The sequence below is a fragment of the Danio aesculapii genome, chromosome 18 (assembly GCF_903798145.1).
Source record: "Danio aesculapii chromosome 18, fDanAes4.1, whole genome shotgun sequence".
NCBI classification, from domain to species: Eukaryota; Metazoa; Chordata; class Actinopteri; order Cypriniformes; family Danionidae; genus Danio; species Danio aesculapii.
The window spans coordinates 26,879,492-26,901,495 of NC_079452.1; the positions used below are offsets into that span (position 1 = coordinate 26,879,492).

General features: G+C 41.1%; 1 protein-coding gene across 1 annotated transcript in view; it reads left to right on the forward strand.

The window, feature by feature from the left end:
• The window catches only part of nedd4a (NEDD4 E3 ubiquitin protein ligase a), a 126,236-nt gene that overhangs the window by 6,044 nt on the left and 98,188 nt on the right, over positions 1-22,004 (forward strand). Inside the window, exons 3-4 of the mRNA XM_056478944.1 lie at positions 4,624-4,702; positions 4,800-4,838. Of these exons, the coding sequence (XP_056334919.1) occupies positions 4,624-4,702; positions 4,800-4,838 (118 nt within the window). The remainder of the gene's footprint in view (positions 1-4,623; positions 4,703-4,799; positions 4,839-22,004) is intronic.

Genomic DNA, 22,004 nt, shown 5'->3' on the forward strand with positions numbered 1-22,004 from the left:
AATACTATGCATGTCAAAGGTTACATGTTTCCAACATTCTTCAAAATACCGTCTTTTGTGTTCAACAGAAGAAAAACACTTAAGAAGGTTTGAAACAAATAAAGGGTAAACTGACAGAATTTTCATTTTTGGGTGAACTGTCTCTTTAAGTTTTACAGTACTGATCAAAATGGTTGAGTAATTAAGAACGGTTGCTAAAAAGTGACAAATAAATGCATAAAGATATATTTCAAACAAATTCTGTCCTTATTTACTTTTTCCACAAACATTTTAAACAGGAATAACTATTTTCTGCGTTGATTTTCTGTTGAGCACAAAAGATACTTATAAAATAGTTAGAAACCTGAAACCGTTGACCTCCGTTGAAGTAAAAATAAATACTATGCATGTCAAAGGTTACAGGTTTCCAACCTGTATTTTTAAAGATATCTTTTGTATTTAAAAGAAAAAAAATAAACTCATTAAGGTTAGAAACAAATAAAGGGTAAATTATGAATTGTCAGTTTTGGGTGAACTGTCCCTTTAAGTTTTACAGTAATGATCAAAATGGTAGAATAATTAATTATATATAACCCATTGCCAAAAAGTGACAAATAAATGCATAAATATATATATTTTAAACAAATCCTGTCCTTATTAACTTTTTTTATTCATCAAAGAGTCATTAAGCAGGAAAAACTATTTTCTCCATTGATTTCTGTTGAACACAATAGAATATATTTAGAAAAATGTAGGAAACCTGTAACCATTGACTTCCATAAAAGGAAAAATAAATACTATGGAAGTCAATGGTTACAGGTTTCCAACATTCTTCAAAATATCTTCTTTGGTGTTCAACAGAAGAAATAATCTCATAAAGTTTTGAAACAAGTAAAAGGTGAGTAAAGATGACAGAACTTTCATTTTTGGGTGAACGATCACTTTAAGTTTTACAGTACTGATCAAAACGGTAGAATAATTAAGAACTGTTGCCAAAAAGTGACAAATAAATGCATAAAGATTAATATTTCAAGCAAATCTTGTCCTTGTTAACTTTTTTTATTCATCAAAGAGTCACAAAATTAAGTCTCATGATTTCCACAAGAAATGTAGGCAGGAAAAACTGTTTTTTGTGTTGATTTTCTGTTGAACACAAAAAAGATATTTAGAAAAATGTTTGAAGCCTGTAACCATTGACTTTCCATAGAAGGAAAAGTAAATACTATGGAAGTCAATGGTCACAGGTTTCCAACATTTTTCAAAACATCTTCTTTTGTGTTTAACAGAAGAAAGAAACTCATCAAGGTTTGAAACAAGGGTGAGTAAATGATGACAGAATTTTCATTTTTGAGTGAACTACCCCTTTAATTTTACAGTACTTATCAAAACGGTAGAATAATTAAGAACCGTTGCCAAAAAGTGTCAAATAAATGCATAAAGATTTACATTTCAAGCAAATCCTGTCCTTAATAACTTTTTTATTCATCAAAGAGTCACGAAATTAAGTCTCATGATTTCCACAAAAACTTTAAGCAGGAAAAACTAATTGCTGCATTGATTGTTTTGTTCAACACAAAAGAAGATATTTAGAAAAATGTTAGAAACCTGTAACCATTGAATTTAATAGGAGGGAAAACAAACACTATGGAAGTCAATGGTTACAGGTTTCCAACGAATAAAAAAATGTGTGTGTGTTCTTGAGAGAGAAAATAAACCCAAACAGCTTTGGAACAAGTACAACCTTTTAAAAATTTTGGGTGAACTATCCCTTTAACATCCGCAGTAGGGTTTTTTTAATTTCAATGGCTCTCATTTTACATCATTTTTCAAAATATCTTATAATTATGTCTTCATATCTTATAATAATTGCTTGGAACCATGCTAGTAAATAAATAATGTTGCAATGGTAAATCTTTCCTTTTTGGATGAACTTTCACTTCCAGTAGTTAGTGAAATAGTTTAACGCAAGGTATTTACAAGCAGCTACATGCATGCTTAAGAATGGATATTATGCATAGCCTGCAGTGAAGTGTAGGACGATGGAAAGTCCTGGTTGTTTCCCGCTTTCAGTGAAAGGGTGCCGGGCAGGGCGGGACAGTAGATGGCAGTGTTATCAGCTGTCCTGGCTGTCCTTGAGGAGACCAACAGTGCTCACTTTGACCTAAATAACTGCTGTAGGTATGCAATCAATATCTGCGCTCAGTGATATCATCTCTCCTCTACTGTAACACTTGATTGCTTAGAAAAGGGACAAACATTCAGGAAAGAAAAACCAAAATAAAAACAGTGGCATTTTAAATGTTGCATCTAATTCATTTGAACAGAGTTACTAGACTTCAATTAGTGATTGGTTATAGACTGTAGGCAGATCAGAATCAGAAATCAGACCATATATTTATTTCATTCAGTGTTGATCATATCCAGTGTTGGGTATAATTAGTTACAAAGTAACTAATTAAGCTAATTTTTGCACTGAAAAACTGAAGTAAGCCATTACTTTTCATTTTTAGGTAAATTACAATTGTTATAATTTACATTTACTGGCCACTTTATTAGGTACACCTTACTAGCACCGGGTTGGACCCCCTTTTGCCTTCAGAACTGCTTTAATCCTTCGTGGCATAGATTCAACAAGCTACTGGAAATATTCCTCAGAGATTTTGCTCCATATTGACATGATAGCATCACGCAGTTGCTGCAGATTTGTCGGTTGCACATCCATGATGCCAATCTCTCCTCAGCTACACAGAGTGATATATAAATTATTTGCACAATAATTGTGTTTATCAGCTAAAGAAGAACGTTTATCAGGACAAATGCATATTCTTAAGAAAAAAATATTGAGAAATAAGGTTTACATTCAGGATAGGTGGCTCAGTGGTTAGCTCTGTTGTCTGACAGTAAGAAGGTCACTGATTCGAATCCCAGCTGGGTCAGTTGGCATTTCTGTGTGGAGTTTGCATGTTATTGTTGGCATGGGTTTCCTCAGGGTGCTCCGGTTTTCCCCACAGTCCAAACACATGCACTATTGGGGAATTGATGACCAATTAAACTAACTAAACTAACTAAATTGGCTGTAGTGTATGAGTGTTTGTGAATGAGTGTGTATGGTGTTTCCCAGTACTGGGTTGCAGCTGGAAGGGCATCCGCTGCGTAAAATATATGCTGGAATAGTTGGCGGTTCATTCCGCTGTGGCGACCTTTGAAATGGAGACTAAGCCGAAGGAAAATGAATGAATGAATATTTGTTTATATGTATTTTGTGTTGTTCAGATATTTCTCATAGTAATAAATGTTTCAACTAAAGGAGGTTTTGTTTATCTGACATTCACGCATGCTTCAGAAACAATGAGTGTAGATATGAAATCAAATGTCAATGTATGGTATTCATGAGATATAAGTGTTTTCCCAGTGATAGGTTGCAGCTGGAAGGGCATCCGCTGCGTAAAACATATGCTGGATGAGTTGGCGGTTCATTCCGCTGTGGCGACCCCTGATTAATAAAGGGACTAAACCAAAAAGAAAATGAATGAATGAGATATAGTGTCATTAATGTGAACATTTTGTGTTTTAACCCTGCTGAAAAATCCAGCTTAAACCAGCCTAGGCTGGTTGGCTGGTTTTAGCTGGTTGACCAGCCTGGTTTTAGAGGGGTTTTGGCCGTTTCCAGGCTGGTTTCCAGCTATTTCCAGTCTGGTCTTAGCTGGTCAGGCTGGGAGATGAACAGCTAAAACCAGCTTGACCAGCCTAGGCAGGCTGGGAGCCCAGCCAAAGCCAGCTATGTCCAGCTTAAACCAGGCTGGTCAGGCTGGTTTTAGCTGGATTTAGCTGGTCATTTTCCAGCCTGACCAGCTAAGACCAGAATGGAAATAGCTGGAAACCAGCCTGGAAATGGCCAAAAACCCTCGAAAACCAGGCTGGTCAACCAGCTAAAACCAGCCAACCAGCCTAGGCTGGTTTAAGCTGGATTTTCAGCAGGGAATACTGTTAAAAATTGTCAAAATTAAATAAAATGAAAATGTCCTGCTTGAGATTTACAGAATTACGAGTTTAAATTCTAGCGTCTATGCATTGAGATTGATATAGATTTGTATTGAGTCAAGTAATTAAATTACTTATTGAGTAACTAAGATAATTTTCAGACAAAGTCATTAAAAGGGTGACACGTTGGTTCAGTGGTTAGCAGTGTTCCCTCACAGCAAGAAGGTTGCTGGATCAAGTCCCCGGCTGGGCCAGTTGGCATTTCTGTGTGGAGTTTGTATGTTCTCCCTGTGTTGGCATGGGTTTCCCCTGGGTGCTCCGGTTTCCCCCACAGTCCAAACACATGCGCTATAGGTGAATTGATGAATTAAATTGGCCGGAGCGTATGAGTGTGTGTGAATGTGCGTATGGGTGTTTCCCAGCACTGGGTTGCAGCTGGAAGGGCATCCGCTGTGTAAAACATATGCTGCATAAGTTGGCGGTTCATTCCGCTGTAGCGACCCCTGATGAATGAAGGGACTAAGCCGAAGGAAAATGAATGAAGTAACTTATCTAACACTACTCAAATCCAATATCTAACAATGCAAAATCTGACTGCGCTATTAAGCAACACTTCCTGCAAGAATATTTTGTAATATTTGTTTGTTTACCTTTCATCTACAGTGATCCGTACACCCGAATCTCTCTCTATGACCCAGTCAATGGGGAAATCACCAGTCTACAAACCAAGACCATCAAAAAGGTATGCCTGTGCGGGATTTAATACACAATTCACCAGTTGCTCAAGAGATGTTTCACAACTGTTTCTTCTTTCTGTTGTTGTCTTCTTTTATTAATAGACATTGGATCCGAAGTGGAATGAAGAGTTCTTCTTTAGAGTAAGTGAGCTGTATATTTTCTTAGATCATGTATTTTTTGAGGGGTTGTCAATTATTTTAGAATAACTGGTAACACTTTAGTGTAAGTAAACAATTCACAACATTTACAACTGGGTTATTGCCTGCGTATTATTAAGATATGAACTCTTTATCAGCACTAAAAAAGTAGGACCCGATTTTATATCCCTAATCCTACCCATTACCTAAAAACAGCTATTACCTAACTAACTACCAGTGATGGGAATAGCGGCGGTATAAATAAATGGCATTACTAATGTTTTTTCAGTAACGAGTAATCAAATGAATGACTGTTTCCCCTGTTACAACGCTGCTACCGTTATTAACAATAAAATGCGCGTTACTATTATTTATTTATTTATTTATTTATTTATTTATTTATTTATTTATTTATTTATATTTCCTTTTTCAAAACAGTTCAGAACAAAACAAAAAGAACAACAACAATAAAAAATTAATATATATTTTTTTAAAGGAACATGGAAACAAAAAACACACACAATACAAGTCTCAAAGCTCACCGAATACTATCTTATTTACATTCGTATTTATGGTTGATAAAATGTTGCTACACAAGTAAAAGCCACACAATAAAATTAAACATTATATTTCTTCTCCACTCCAGTATGCAGAAATTGTATGGACTTGTTGTCTCAAGGAAAATGTCAGTACTTCCATGTCATACACCTCTTTAACAATATCATACCATTCGCCTACAGATGGAGGATCTTCCTTGAGCCATTTCTTTGTAATTGCCTTTTTGCTAGTTATTAGTAGTGTGTTAAGGAGATACACATCATTTTTTGGTATTTCTGCAGAGTAAATTGCCAGGTACATAGTTTTAAAATTACAATCCAGATTCAATCCCATTATTGCATTTATCTCTTTATTTAAATCCTGCCAATAGGTCTGTATAATATTACATTCCCAAAATATGTGGAAAGGATCAACCAATACATTTCCACATTTTCTCCAGCAATCACCATTTTTTGATCTCTAGTTTGAAAGTATTTTATTTTAGGTGTTATAAAGAGCCTGATTACATTTTTCCAAATGAATTCCCTCCATGAATCTGAATTAATTGTGATCATCTGTGTTTCCCGAATAGTTCACCATTCCTCATTTGTTGTTATTATTATATTGGCTTCCCTTTCCCATTTCTGTTGTCCATACATTGTTGAGTGTTTCTTTGTTAATATCAGACAGTAATAAATTCTTGATAGTTTTTTATTAACCTTTTTATTGAGCATCTATAAACACGTGCACTACTGTTGCAGACCCTCAACCTCCTCCACTGTACCAGCTCCATCTTCTGGTCCAAATGTCTTAAAAAGAAAGAGTTTGCAGGACTTTGCTTACAACCCAGAAAAAATAAGTTATATATAAAAAAATAATGGCCTTGATTTCACTTCTAATCTTCTTATTACTATATTTTTGTTATTATAATCCAGGGGTAACCAAACTTGTTCCTGGAGGGCCGGTGTCCTGATGATTTTAGCTCCAACCCTAATCAAACACACCTGAACAAGCTTATCAAGGTCTTACTAGGTATACTTGAAACACCCAGGCAGCTGTGTTGAGGCAAGTTGGAGCTAAACCCTGCAGGGACACCGGCCCTCCTGGACCGAGATTGGTGACCCCTGTTATAATCAATATTTGAAGTAAGTCCTTCTGTGCAGTTCCTCCCCCCACCAAAAAAAAAAAAGTTCAGGCTCAGGATTTTTTTTATTTAACCCCTGTTATAGTCATTTGACGTTAGATTTGTTAAAGTAATGCAATAGTTATATTCCCTGGTGATTAGTTACTTTTATAATCATGTAACTCAGTTACTAACTCAATTACTATTTGTCAGAAGTAGCTAGTAACTATAACTAACTACTCTTTTAAAGGAACGTGCCCAACACTGATAACTACTAATAAGCAGCTAATTAGTAGTTTATTGAGCTACAAGTCTTTGTTAATGTTTTGTTAATAACGTGAATTGTACAGTAAAATAAAGTGTGGCTGAATAATTACATTAGAAGTGCAGGGTTTCTGAAAACTGGGTTTTGTAAGTTGGAGAAATGCTAATAATTCATTTAGTCCTAAAAATCTCATATAAAGCTGCATAAACATAAAAATAAATGAACAACAGTTACTAAAATAAGACATTAATTTATTGGTGTAACCATATGACCAACTTTGAAAATTATGAATGTAGATATGTTTTATTTAACCATTCTTTCAGGATTTGCTGGGTTCAGTGGTTCATGAGATCTAAATAAGGACAATTTTACAAGATTTATTATTACAAAATGGAAGAATTGAATCAAGTAACACCTTAGGTTTTGAGAAATGTAATTTCAAGCTGCAAATATAAAACAAAATCCTTGCAAAATCCTGGAGGGACTGAACAAATAATATTAAATTGTTCTTTTTAGTCAAGAAGTGTTTAGTTTTGTCTAGCTATTGCAGCTGGACACTGCTTTACAATGCAATTGATGGGTGAACATTAGCCAGTGGGGGAGTGTCTTTTGTCTCTCCAGGTGTGAGTTATTGATGACCACTGTCACTCCAACGCATACAATATGCTGGCCCAGAATACTTGTAGCATGTACATCAGCATTTCTCACATATTATTGCAGCACAGTTTGTACTGAATACAAAAAAATACATGTTGGCCAATACTATGTAATGAGTAGCTGAAATAAGCAGAAATGTTAGGGCATGTCAAAATCTTTTAGGGGCCCCAAAGTCACCTCAGACCCCAGAGGGTTAAGTATTTTAAAAAATAATATTTAAAAAATTTGTATAATTATTGACATTATAGATTACCTTTGTAAAGTCACACACCCATCAATTTATGCTGATATTAAATTACAAAACACTTCTTGTCCACACAGCATCATTTCCAGAAAGTCTAAAAATAATACACATATTTATATATGTTATGAAGCGGACAGGAGACAGAGGTAAGGAAACGTTAGGGTGTTTATTAAATGACAACAAGGAGCACATGAAGGATAGCCAGGAGGATCAGGAATGATGTTGGGGTCTTTTCCTCCGTGGCTGGGTAACAGGAATACACGAGGATGGACAGCACACACCAGATACAGCTGACAGAGGATGACACAGACTTGGAAGGACTGGAAGACAGGACGATTCGGGAGGACCAGGAAGACTAGGAGGAATACAAAGAGAACAGGTAAGTAAATCGTTTGTTTTAGCTGAGGATGACTACGCTGAGTGGTCGCTCAGTTGTCCGCTTTCGTCGAGACGAGCCCGGACAATGAGCGACTGGAGTGCTGTGCTTTTATCTGGTGCTCGTGAATGTGATGCAGCTGTGTGCTCATTAGAAGTCAGGTGATGGTGATCTTCGTGAGTGGGGGTCGTGAGAGCCTGACCAATCCATGACAGTACCCCCCTCCCCAGGGCCCGCTCCTGAGGGCCGACACCTCCGACGCCGTGGTGGTCTCCCTCTGCCTCTAGGCGCTGGGAACTCAGGGTGGCTCTCATGAAACTCCACCATGAGACTAGGATCGAGAATATCAGCTCTGGGAACCCATGTCCTTTCTTCGGGGCCGTACCCTTCCCAGTCCACCAGGTACTCCAACTGGCCACCACGACGTCGGGAACGCAAGATCTCCTTCACTGCGTAGACGGTTCCTTCTTCTAGGAGCAGTGGAGGAGGGGGTTCCTCTTCGTGGTCAGGCTCTGTGGAGGGAAGAACAGGATCGTGATAGGGTTTCAGGAGTGATACGTGGAATGTAGGGTGAATACGGTAGTGAGAGGGTAATTGTAGTTTGTAGGTGACGGGGTTAACCTGTTCCACGATGGTGAAGGGACCAACAAATCGGGGACTTAACTTGCGAGAGGGCAGTCGCATGCGTATGTCCCGGGTGGATAGCCACACCTTTTGTCCGGGTGTGTATCTGGGTTCTTCAGACCTTCTCCTATCGGCGGTTACCTTGCTTCGACGGACTGCCCTCTGCAGATGTTGATGAGCCTCGTCCCAGACTCTCTCGCTCTCCCGGAACCAGTGATCCACTGCGGGGACATCAGATGGTTCGCCATCCCAGGGAAAGAGCGGTGGTTGGAAGCCCAGGACGCACTGGAATGGCGTGAGTCCGGTGGAGGGTTGCCGCAGTGAATTTTGGGCATATTCTGCCCAGCCCAAATACTGGCTCCAGGAGTTCTGGTGACCACTGCAGAAGGTCCTCAGGAACCGTCCCACCTCCTGAATCTTCCTCTCTGTCTGCCCGTTGGTTTGGGGATGATATCCAGAAGAGAGGCTGACGGCCACACCTAGGAGCTTGAAGAAGGCTTTCCATAGACGTGAGATGAACTGTGGACCTCTGTCCGACACAATATCTTCTGGAATACCAAATGACCTGAAGACTTGATTAAAGATATTGTCGGCAGTTCAAAGGCTGTGGGAAGACCTTTCAGAGGGATTAGTTTGACAAACTTTGAGAATCTATCTACTATGACTAGAATACAGGTATTACCTTCTGACGAAGGGAGGTCAGTGATAAAGTCCACTCCTAGGTGTGACCAGGGACGGTTCGGAATCGGCAAGGGATGGAGCTTTCCAGCGGGTAGATGACGTGGGCTCTTGGATTGGGCACAGTCCTTACAGCCCTGAACATATTGCCTCACATCCCTTGCCATGTTTGGCCACCAGAATCGTTGGGATACTAGCGAGAGAGTATTGTTGATCCCTGGATGTCCAGTGCCTAGCGAGGTATGTAAGGAGTGGATCAGATCTACCCGGTGTTCAGGTGGTATGAACTGCCGATGAGGAGGGCATCCCGGCGGAGCAGGGGCTTCCGGAGTGGCAACGACTGGAGGAGCGTTCCAGGTGATCGGACAAATGGAGATGTGTTCGGGAAGAATCTTCGTTGGGAGTTCTTCATGATCGTGATGCTCGTGTAAACGAGAGAGAGCGTCTGCTCTTAGATTCTTGGGTCCTGGACGATAGGAAATGGAGAAATCAAAACGTGAGAAGAAAAGTGACCATCTGGCTTGACGTGGACATAGTCTCTTGGCCTCTTTGATGTATTGGAGGTTTTTGTGATCTGTGATCACCTGGAACGGATGTTTGGCTCCCTCCAACCAGTGACGCCACTCCTCCAAGGCTAGCTTGATTGCTAGAAGCTCCCTGTCTCCTATGCTGTAATTCTGCTCCGCCGGGCTCAACTTCCGAGAGAAATAGGCACAGGGATGCAGTCGGGGCGGTGTATCATGATGTTGAGATAATACTGCCCCGACGCCGGTGGTGGATGCGTCCACTTCCACCACGAAAGGAAGATTTGGGTCAGGATGAGTCAGGAGTGGGGCCCTTGTGAACTCCTTCTTAAGAAGGCGGAAGGCTGCGGCTGCTTCTTTGGTCCACTCCAGTCCTTTGGGTTTACCCTTGAGGAGATTAGTGAGAGGTGATGTAATCCTGCTGTAGTCCTTGATAAACCGTCTATAAAAGTTAGCAAACCCAAGAAACCTCTGGAGCTCCTTAATGGAAGTGGGTTCTGACCAGGATAGAACAGCCTCAATTTTCTTCCCATCCATACGTATACCGGTTTGGTCAATGATGTATCCCAAGAAATGAATCGACTTCTGGTGGAAGGAGCATTTCTCCGCTTTGAGGTAGAGGTGATGTTCTCTCAATGTGTGTAGGACCTCCGCAACGTGTTGGCGATGTTCGGCCTCACTCCGGGAGTAAATGAGGATGTCATCTATGTACACTATTACACAGTGGTGAAGAAACTCCCGGAGGACTTCATGAATGAAGTTTTGGAATACGGAGGGGGCGTTGACCAGACCGTAAGGCATGACCTCATATTCATAGTGGCCAGTAGGGGTCACGAATGCTGTCTTCCATTGGTCCCCCTCACGTATTCTTATCAGATTATACGCGCTGCGGAGGTCCAATTTAGTGAAGACTTTAGCTTCTCGGAGCTGTTCCAAAGCGGCTGGTACCAGAGGAAGGGGATATCGGTATTTTACTGTACCGTTATTTAGGACCCTGTAGTCGATGCATGGACGCAGCCCTCCGTCCTTCTTGGCCACAAAGAAGAAGCTTGAGGCGGCTGGTGATTTTGAGTGACGTATGTACCCCTGACTCAGAGCCTCCCTTATGTAATCTTCCATTGCCTGATTCTCTGGAAGCGAGAGCGGGTAGATCCTACCTCTTGGCAACTGGGCATCTGGAACTAGGTCGATCGCGCAGTCCCATGGCCGATGCGGCGGTAGCTGGGAAGCTCTCTTGGGGCAGAAGACATCATGAAAGGAGCTGTACTCCTTAGGAATGTGGATAGACTGCTTCTCAGGAGGGCTCTCGACCGATGTTGCAAACAAAGAAATGGGGTTCCGACCTTGAAGAGGGAGATTTGGAAAACAGGCAGGTGTACATCCAGATCCCCATTTCTTTATCTCTCCTGTGCCCCAAGAGATGATGGGATCGTGCTTCACCAGCCACGGGCGCCCTAGAATGATGTCCATATTTGCACCCTCCAGAACCAGAAATTGAATCCTCTCTTGATGTAACAACCCCACTTGAAGAAGGATGTCTTCGCATTGTCGATGGATACGGGTCGAAGATCGAGTGCACTGGGTTATCGGTTGTATCTGGTATATATGCGAGGACGCCTCAGTACGGAGGTGGAGTTGACGACAGAGGGATTGGGAGATGAAGTTCCCTGCTGACCCGGAGTCGATGAGGGCTGTGACAAGGAGAGAAATAGAGGCAGTAGTTATTTGTACGGTGGTAGTAAGTGGTTTACATTGTTCAATATTCGTACTGAATACACTCACTGAAGTCCGAATGGGACGAAGGGGACACTCCATACGGGTGTGTCCACTGACACCGCAGTATAGACACAGACCCCGGGTCAGCCTCCTCTGTCGTTCCGCTGATGTCAGTCTTCCAGACTCTATTATCATGGGTTCTGGTTCTGGAGAGGCTGTTGACTCAGGCGATTGGAGGAGTGCAGACGAGGGGGTGATGGTGTCCTGTTGATAGGAACGGAGACGATCGGAACATCGGAGAGAATGTTGGATGAATCTCTCCAGACCCATTGTATCATCTAATGTGGCCAGTTGGATTCGGAGAGTGGGTTCCAAGCCGAGCCGGTACGTGGTCAACAACGATCTCTCATTCCATCCACTTGCAGCTGCTAGAGTGCGAAACCGGAGAGCATATTCCTGTGTAGATAGAGTACCTTGCTTTAGATGATACAGCTGCTCTCCAGCGGCTACTTTCCCATCAGAACGTCCAAACACCTCTTTGAAATACTCCGTGAAGGTAGTGATGGAATTCATGACCGGCCCGGCTTGGTTCCAGATCGTCTCAGCCCATTTAAGTGCAGGTCCAGAGAGTAGAGATACGATGTAGGCGATCTTCGACTTATCTGTGGGATATAGAGAAGGTTGCATTTCGAATATGAGGGAACATTGTAACAGAAAACCATTGCACTCCCCCGCTCCGCCTGAGTAGGGCGCTGGTCGGGCCATGGGACTGGAAGGAAGGGCCGAAGAAGAAACTGTGGAGGCGGAAGTGCTCGGTGCTGGTGGTGCGTTGGAAAGTGGAGCTGGTGGCTGTAGAATCCGCTTCAACTGGTCCACCAGCTCTTGAAGGTGATCGGGGGTGCTCATGTTGTCGTCGTTATGGGTCCGGGCTTCTGTTATGAAGCGGACAGGAGACAGAGGTAAGGAAACGTTAGGGTGTTTATTAAATGACAACAAGGAGCACATGAAGGATAGCCAGGAGGATCAGGAATGATGTTGGGGTCTTTTCCTCCGTGGCTGGGTAACAGGAATACACGAGGATGGACAGCACACACCAGATACAGCTGACAGAGGATGACACAGACTTGGAAGGACTGGAAGACAGGACGATTCGGGAGGACCAGGAAGACTAGGAGGAATACAAAGAGAACAGGTAAGTAAATCGTTTGTTTTAGCTGAGGATGACTACGCTGAGTGGTCGCTCAGTTGTCCGCTTTCGTCGAGACGAGCCCGGACAATGAGCGACTGGAGTGCTGTGCTTTTATCTGGTGCTCGTGAATGTGATGCAGCTGTGTGCTCATTAGAAGTCAGGTGATGGTGATCTTCGTGAGTGGGGGTCGTGAGAGCCTGACCAATCCATGACAATATACTGTATATATAAATAGACATGTTGTCAGTGACACTCTTAATAGTGTCATCAATTTCCATGTTGTCAAATAAACATCATCTGCTTTCATATTTAGCGCTTTCCTTCTCACTATCTTCTTTTATATTTGTCATGATGACATTTGGAAACAGAGTGTGATCCCGTAATGTGTTCTTGAGAACTGATGCCATCACAGCAGATGCGTTCACTGTGTTTGATAATAATAGAAAACGTTATACAATACGGGCTCTTCATATGTCAGCATTGTTTGAAAGCTTAAGTGTTTAATAAAACCCATTTGCATTTTATATTAATGGGCCATAATGGTGTATTGTTCCTGAACAGCTCAAAAACAAAATACACTGTAGAAAATGTAGGGTTCCATACAATTTATTCATGTTGTCCCAACACAAATTGATTAACTTAACAAATTAAAGCACATTGAGCATAAAACAATTAAATTGTCCTCCCAAAATCTCCTGAATTGTGTTGTTTTAGCTCATTAAAAAAAAAAATTGGGTTGAACAAGCTGAAAGGTGGCTCAGTGGCTAGCACTGTCGCCTCACAGCAAGAAGCTCACTGGTTCGAGTCCCAGCTGGGTCAGCTGCCATTTCTATGTGGAGTTTGCATGCTCTCCCCGTATTGATGTGGGTTTCCTCTGGGTGCTCCTGTTTTCCCCACAGTCCAAACACATGCGCTGTAGTGGAATTGAATAAGCTAAATTGGCCTTAGTGTATGGGTGTGTGTGAATGTGAGAGTGTATGGCTGTTTCCCAGTACTGGGTTGCAGCTGGAAGGGCATCCGCTGTGTATAACATATGTAGTTATAGTTGGCGGTTCATTCCGCTGTGGTGACCCCTGATAAATAAGGGACTGAGCCAAAGGAAAATAAATAAATAGGCGCGTTTCCACTATCGTGCCTAAAGCGAGCGAGCCAGGGCGAGCCAAGGCCAGTCGCGTTTCCACTATCACTTCCGGGGCGTATTCGGGCCAAAGCGGGGCTTCCTTGGGGCTTCCTTGGGGCTTCCTTGGGGCTTCCTTGGGGCTTCCTTGGGGCCAGCGTCCGGCCTTTTTCGTCCCGCCGAATACCTTGGGCCAAGGAGGGCCAATTGGGGCTTCGGGGCGGGGTTACGTACAAAGGCGGAGTTTTCCTGTCAGGTAAAGAGGAGACAAGATGCTTCTTCCCTTACATTTGTTTTGCTTCCGCGCTTTATCAACTCACTAAGAAGAAGAAAAAATGGATAGCAGACAGTACTGGTCAGTTGAGGACACCAGGGCTCTTCTGAACATTTGGGACGAGGAAAATGTTCAGAGGCAAATAGACGGCGTTTGCAGAAACGGCTGCTCTTTTGCGCCTTGCAGCCAAAATCTGTGTTCGAAGTAAATGCCGCCGAACTCGAATGTCCTTATCCAGGGATCGCTGTCTGGCCTTACACCAACAGACCACAAACAGTAAAAAAGCAATCGCTTCGGTGTTCTCCATCTTCCAGCTCTCGTAGTGATGCCAGGTTGTGTTTGTGGTTATAATTTGAGTTTTTTGTTCCCGCTGAAGTGGGCGGGTTGTGTGACGGGTTGTGTGACGTTTGATTCGGGGGACGTTCTGGGGGCGGTGTTTACGTGACGCGCTGCGAGCAACTAGCCCGACAGTGGAAACGCGACATGATTTCGGCCTCATTTCTCAACCTCCCGGGCTATTGGCCCGGCCTGGCCCGATTAAAGTCCTGGCTCGCACTGGCCCGATAGTGGAAATGCGGCTAATGAATGAATGCAAAACAGTCAGGTAAATGCATTGCATGTAAAAATTACCTAGCAACCAGCCAGGGGCGTAGCGGACATTTTAAAAGTGGGGGGGACGGCTGTATGAGATCATATGTTCATATAATTATTAATCACCTGTTTCTAAATGGTCTGTCTCTAAATGTGAGGGGGACGGATTCCCCCCGTCCCCCCCGGTTGCTACGCCCCTGCAACCAGCCACAGTTTGTTTATCATGCACTACTCGAGTTGTTGTCCGAAATTGTAAAGATTGGGTTGATACACACCGCTGAGCAGTTCAAGTTTATTATCATAAGCCCACCTAATTATTACTAACCACCTGGAGAAAACCCTCTTCCATCTCGCTGACACTTTAACAGACACTTGCACCAGACACTTTTACTACAATCTCTCCACATCTCTAAAAAATAAAAATAATAAAACAATACTTTGTAGCACAAGCAGTTCTATTTTGTATGTGTATTGCTAAAAAAAACTTATTTTACAAGTGTGGAAATCTGATGCTGCCCCCCAGGGCTTAATTTGTGCCGGAACACTCCGGATCCGGCACCTCTGAAATCTGATCCAGCACCTCATTTTACTGATCTCTCTCCTCAACCGCACTCCTCACTCATCCGCTGTTCTTTTCACTTTCGTCCGCAAAACCCCTCCGCCATTCCCCCTACACCCCCCTCCCCCCAACCCTTGTTCTCTACTTTCATGCGCGGACACCTTTACATCCTCGGGTAGCATGCCGGATCCGTTACCCCGATCTGTTCCAGGACTTCGCAATTCACAAATTAAGCACTGCTGTCCCTAGCTTTGAATTGTGGGCTTGCGAACTTGGACGTATGTTACACTTAGAAGAGCTGAGATTCACACAGATTGTGTGACAGATTGACCATTTCAACAAGATTTGGGAACCATTTATTCTATTTTTGCAGATAGACTGAAGACTATTGTATGTTAATTAATTAATTAACTTTATTTCTTTATTTATTTTATAATTATCTTATAATTCTGAGTCTGAGACAGTATTTGAATCCATATGCAGAAGTTTTATTAAAGGGTTTAGGTAGAGACATCAGTGAGTAAACAGGCGGAAAGTCGGCAACACATAAGCAGTCCAATCCAGACAACAAACACAGGGGCAAATCCAGACGACGTAGTGAGAGTGCAGGCAGAGGTTCAGTATAACAACAAACAGTCCAAAACAGAGCAAGGGGGCAAAGACAGATAACGTACTTGATCAAGGAAGGCAGGGTCATACACAGGCAGGCAGTCATGAAAGTCTCTTAGACAATGCTTGGTAATGCAGGTAGACTGGCAATACTACGCAAAGAAGAATGGCTTTAGCTCTCACTGAAATACTACACAAACATGAAGTGACTGCAGAGGGAGCGGAGCTGAGTCAATAGTCAGGGGAGGGCTCCCTCTGCTGGTGTGGCATTACAATGATTATTTTATACGGTCTCTTTTGGTCTCATTGTGCATGTACACCTTGCTTTAATTTTTAATTCTTTGTCCCAGCCAGCTCCATATTATTAAGTGTTATTCATGTATAATATGCCTTTTATTTTATTTTTTATGAATGTTTATTTTATTTTGATCAATGTTCGATGGGTGGGGTGGGAGGTAGGGTTTTAAGTTTCTTTTTAAGTAAGCTAAATTCACTGTGATACAGTATTTCCAAGAGAATTCTAATATACATTGTGCATTTATAAAGTGTGCCTCATGCAGGTGAGTGGGCTTGACAAACCACCTGTAGAAAACACACTCTTTCATCTCGCTATCATTTTAACTTACATTTGCACCAGACAATTTATTACAATCACTCCATATCCATTTCTTCGTAAATAATAGAAATAATAAAACAGTACATTGTGCGTTTTTGAAGGGTGCCTCACACAGGTGAGTGGGTTTGATAATCCACCTGTAGAAAACACACTCTTTCATCTCGCTGACATTTTAAAAGACACTTGAACCAGTTTTGCACATTTGCTCCAGACACTTTCTTACCCTCCATATCTATAAAAAAACAAAACAATCCATTGTGCATGCATGAAGGTGACTCTAGCTTCATTGCTAAATGGCTAACATGGGTTTTATTAAAGTGATTAGCTGTTAATGTTAGTGTCAATTCGTTTGGCACCATGTCTGAGTCCACTAGATCTATTCAGAGGTGCAGCAGCTCTGTGAGTTCATCAACTCCTTCAGAAACTGTACTAGATGATGGAGGCTTTCAGTGGTGCTGCAGACTGAGCCCAGCCCAGTTTGATAAACTGTTGTCTAGTGTCAGCTGGAGGATTTTTCGCGGGGACTTCAACAACATCATGATCACGCCCCTACAAGACAAAGCTCATGATTGGTTAATGTGGGGCGAATGTCCGCTGATGTTCAAATTTCTCAACTCAAGCAAAATGTGCGATACGCACAGGACTATTACCATAAACCATAGGTTTACCATTATAAAGTTTATAAGGTTACCATAGGTCCAGGATATGGAAACCTTGGGATCATCTCGTCGTTGGTCTTGGATCGAATCAGTGACTCTACATAGTCTGAGGGCCTCGGGAAGAGTATCCACAGGCAGAAATGGTGATAATTAGAATAATTAGCATAGCTGCTGTTCATAGTGTATATAAACAAGATGCAAAACCTGTGTGGAAGCCCCCTAAGTGGTGCACTAAGTGTATGCTTTACTGAACAGATAGGTCTTTAATCTAGTTTTGAATTGGGAGAGTGTGTCTGAGCCTCGGACGTTATCAGGAAGGCTATTCCAGAGTTGAGGAGCTATAAATGAGAAGGCTCGACCTCCTTTACTCAACTTTGCTATTCTCGGTACTACCAGAAGCCCTAAGTTTTGAGATCTTAAAGAGCGAGTTGGATTTAAGCGAGACAGAAGATTGGGTCTTTCTTGTCAGAAATAACATTTTTACATTGAGTATTGTATTGAGTACAATCCCCCCAAAAAAGATTTTATTCCGAATTTATTCTATAAACTTCTAACTGAACAATAAAAAATGGTGTTGGTTATCTGTTTTTCCACATTAACTCCTCGATTACTAAAGCTAGACAAAATATTGAAAATCAAAGAAAAAGTGCTCAGGGGTAGCTTAAATAATGTGTCGGTGCTCTTTGGATAAGGGATTCATCAAAAATTAACGACAAAAATCAGTCCAAGCCACTTAAAAAATGTGGAAAAAAATATAAAAAGCCTTTTTTCACATGGCTGATCCTTAAAAACCTACGCGTTTCGGCAAATAAATGCTTTCATCAGGGTAACAGGTGTGTCTGGAGTTTCTTTTGATAGCTACGGTCTCATGACTCATTAGAATATCTAAACAATACTAAAATAATATATTAAACACAAGGTCAACTCAACAATCATCATTAATTCAGCATTGATAGAGGGGCTAAATGCGTAGATTTTTTAAGGATTAGCCATGTGAATAGAGGCTTTTTTTTTGGGTGCCCAAGACAAAATATTGCTTTGGAAAAGTGTCATTTCACCTCCGCAGAAATAAAACAGGCCAATGCGTCCTAAAATAGTGTAAAAGATTTAATAAAAACAAATGAAATGCTTCAATGAAATGGTTGTGTGTAAAATTCAACGCCCTCTTGAAGGCTCAAGTGATAGAAATCAGCTGAATTGAGTCATGCTCAGCATTTGGCCTAAACCGAGGGTCTGGTGAGGTTGTAGATGGATAGATGTGCTTCAGTTTTTCCCTGAAAAGAAAGTTCAGAGAAATGCATTACTTTCTGCGTAGGTGTTTTATAGTATTTAGGTAGTTTACAGACAAAACAGTGACTATTTTACTAGAAAAATGTGTATGTGATGTAAATAATGTTAAGAAGCAGTGTAATTTATCATCATTTTGCATTTCGTGACATTAAGCAGTGCATTTTAATTCAGGAAACTATTTTTAAAGTGGGTCAAAGCAACAAAACAACACAAGTGTGTTGTAGCCTTTCATTTATTATTTGTTTCATGTCCGTAGATTAGGTTAGGCACTTTTAAAGGACCCATAGTTTACCTCTTTTTTTATGATTTAATATGAATATTCTGGTTCTTCTGAGTGTGCCAGTTTAGGTTCAGTTTAAAACACAATTCAGATTGTTTTATTATAATGTGTTAAAAAGTGTCATGTTGGGGGCGTGTCCACAGTTCGCTGATTTAGGGGTGTGTTGCTTCACATGTAGATTAGTTTCGGCTTCCCGCCAACGTAACAAGGGGGCGGGGCCATGAGTTCACCCGCTCTGCGTTTGCAACAGAGTCTGACAGGCAGACTGCGAGAACGAGAGAACGAGCTGGAGTGAGAGGATCAGCATTCAGGCGTACATGTACGACTCTGACACAGACCAAGCAGAGAGTACAAAATCATTTGTGTCTTTGTACAGTTTTACAGCCAACTGTGTGCTAGTTTCAAGTGCCGAGCTTGTACACAGAAACTAATAACCACGCACACTGAATTAACTTTGACTGAGGCACCGGATGCGCCGCTCGAAGCTGCGACACGGCACACCAGACACTCTCTGTGGCGCGGCAGATACATGAAGTGTCCCGAATCGTCGCGCCACGCATTTTTGAATTCTAAACAGGTTTCTGCAGCGGTCCGCGGCGCCCAGCCGTCGACTTGAGTGTACCCTGATAGAAACCTCTGTTTAGAATTCTAAAACGCATGCTAGTTAAGATCACAGGGAGCTTCTGGGATCGCGAGAAATGCAAACGGCTGAAGTATAAGGTAGACTCAATGAGAAGTACACATGTTTGCAAACCTACCTAAAGATACAACCAATAATTCCGATTAGAGCGATAATGTGGAGAATATTGATCTTGTGTTGAGCCCAATGAGCCTTGCATCTAAAAATAGAGCTAGCGTGTTCCTTTAGCGATATCGCTTCGACTCACGCTGAAAATGGCGGACGTGAATCAATAAACTGAAGATATGATGACGGCCCTGTCAATCAATATTGAATGGCGGGGGGACCACTCTCCTACGTAAAGTTGCGGTCGATCTGAAAACCGCTCCAATTGGTCCACCGTTTTTATGTTGTTAAATTGAAAAAAAAAGCACTGGGTGTGTTTATATCACCCCAATATGACGGTCTATACACCATACATGCACATATGTCTGTCCAAACAGTAGAAAAGTAGATTTTTTACCATAAGTGCCCTTTAATGTATTATTTTGAGTAAAGAAATTAAATGCTTATAATTTTTGCCTTCGCCTGTGTATCTCCATTTTAAAAGTGTGTTATAAATGGCACATTTTGAGTCCTGTAAATCTGACTGGTGTGTAATGTTTCTTCCAAATGCTTGTGGATGAAGAATCACCCTTTAATAATGAAGGAACCGTCTGTTTTGAGCAGCATGTAAAGAGAGATCTGCAGTCACATGTTCTGGGGTCAGAAGTCAGGGCTTGAGTTACGGGGTGCCTCTTACATGCTGCCCGCTTTCCCTGCTGTCAAGTGACGCACTTTACTGACTCGCTCTGCATTTCTCTCGCTCTCTCTCTCTCTCTCATCCACTGCGCTTGTTTTCTTAGAAAGGACAGAGAGATGCAGGTGCAATGCGGACATCAGAGACATCAATATAAGCTTCTCAGGAAACAATGCGCAGTTCATGGAAAACTCATCAATATTTTATATGGAGCCTATATTGATGATTTAAAGGGATAGTTCACACAAAATTGAAAATTTGCTTATTTTCAAGTGATTGCAAACCTTTATGAGTATGTTGTTGTGGCTGGGCGATATGTCATGATTGAGGTTATCTCATATGATACAGTTGAGGGCAAAATTATTCGCCCTCCTTTGCAATTTTTATTCTTTTTCCAACAGAGTATTAGTGGATCTAATTGGATTTGCATTGTAAACATTAATAAGTAAAAGTTAAAAAGGTATTATTTTTATATTTCATATATTATATTTATATTTTTAGTTATGATACTCCCAAAATCATTCCACATAACAGAGTAAGGAATTTTTCGAAGTATTTCCTACAATATTTTTTCTTCTGGAGAACAATATGTAGTCAAATATTATGTGCTGTCATCATGGCCAAGAGAAAAGAAATCAGCTATTAGAAATTAGGGTTGGGTATCGATTGGGGTTATTTCGATACCGGTGCTAAATCGATACTTTTAAAACGGTACCGGTGCCAAAACGGTGACTGAACCGATACTTTTTAGCCACAAAAATATTTGACAAAAAATATATATATTTTAATCATTATAATTGAACAATATTAATATATATTTATAATAAGTTTAAAGTAAACATCAGTTCATATTTTATATATTTAAATTGCATTAATATATTTCTTATTATAATATATTGCATTAAACAATTCCCCTATAGCGCATGTGTTTGGACTGTTGGGGAAACCGGCGCACCCGGAGGAAACCCACGCCAACATGGGAAGAACATGCAAACTCCACACAGAACTGACAACTTACCCAGCCTGTACTCGAACCAGCGACCTTCTTGTTGTGAGGCGACAGTGCTAACCACTGAGCCACCGTGTGCTTTGATTTATAGCCTCTTAATTGTTCTTATTCTAATTGTAATTCTTGAAACTGGTCGTTTTCAATACCTGTAATTTCAGGCTGATGGATAATGCTTGTTTATTTATGTACTGTAAAATAAGGCATCTATGTTCTGAATGCTGTACATGATGTTTAGTGCATGAATCATGATGGCTATAATGATCCGGAGCGCGGTATAAAAGGTTTGGACCTATTTGTGATACTGACCTGGCTCAAATACCAACACTGGGACTTTATGAAAAGCTAAATGATACACTGTCTGGACCTCGACAAGCACACTGTTATGAGTCACTGTCCATTTACAGGCCTAAAGTCAAGGGTTCTGAATGGAGGATGAACAGACTGTCTTATTATGAGACATCATTCATTTTATATATGGAACAATGAACTCAGTAGTCTCATTCTTTAACTAATGAAATTCGGCTTTTGAAATCTAGATGTAGATTTGAAGTCTTGTATTGCAGATACAAGAGGTATAAAAACAGCTTTGTGTCAGCAGCAGTCGCTCAGTTCAGTCAGGATTGGTTTTTAGGAATATTATTTCATTTTATTATGATATTCTTTACATCATTTGTACATTAGTTATCTTATCTTTTTTAGGCCATACCGGTTTTTAGAGATGGAAACTTTAATGGTAATCTTTTAATTGTATTTATTTTTTTAATAAAAGGTAATTTTATATTTAATGCTAAATATATATGTATGTATGTATGTA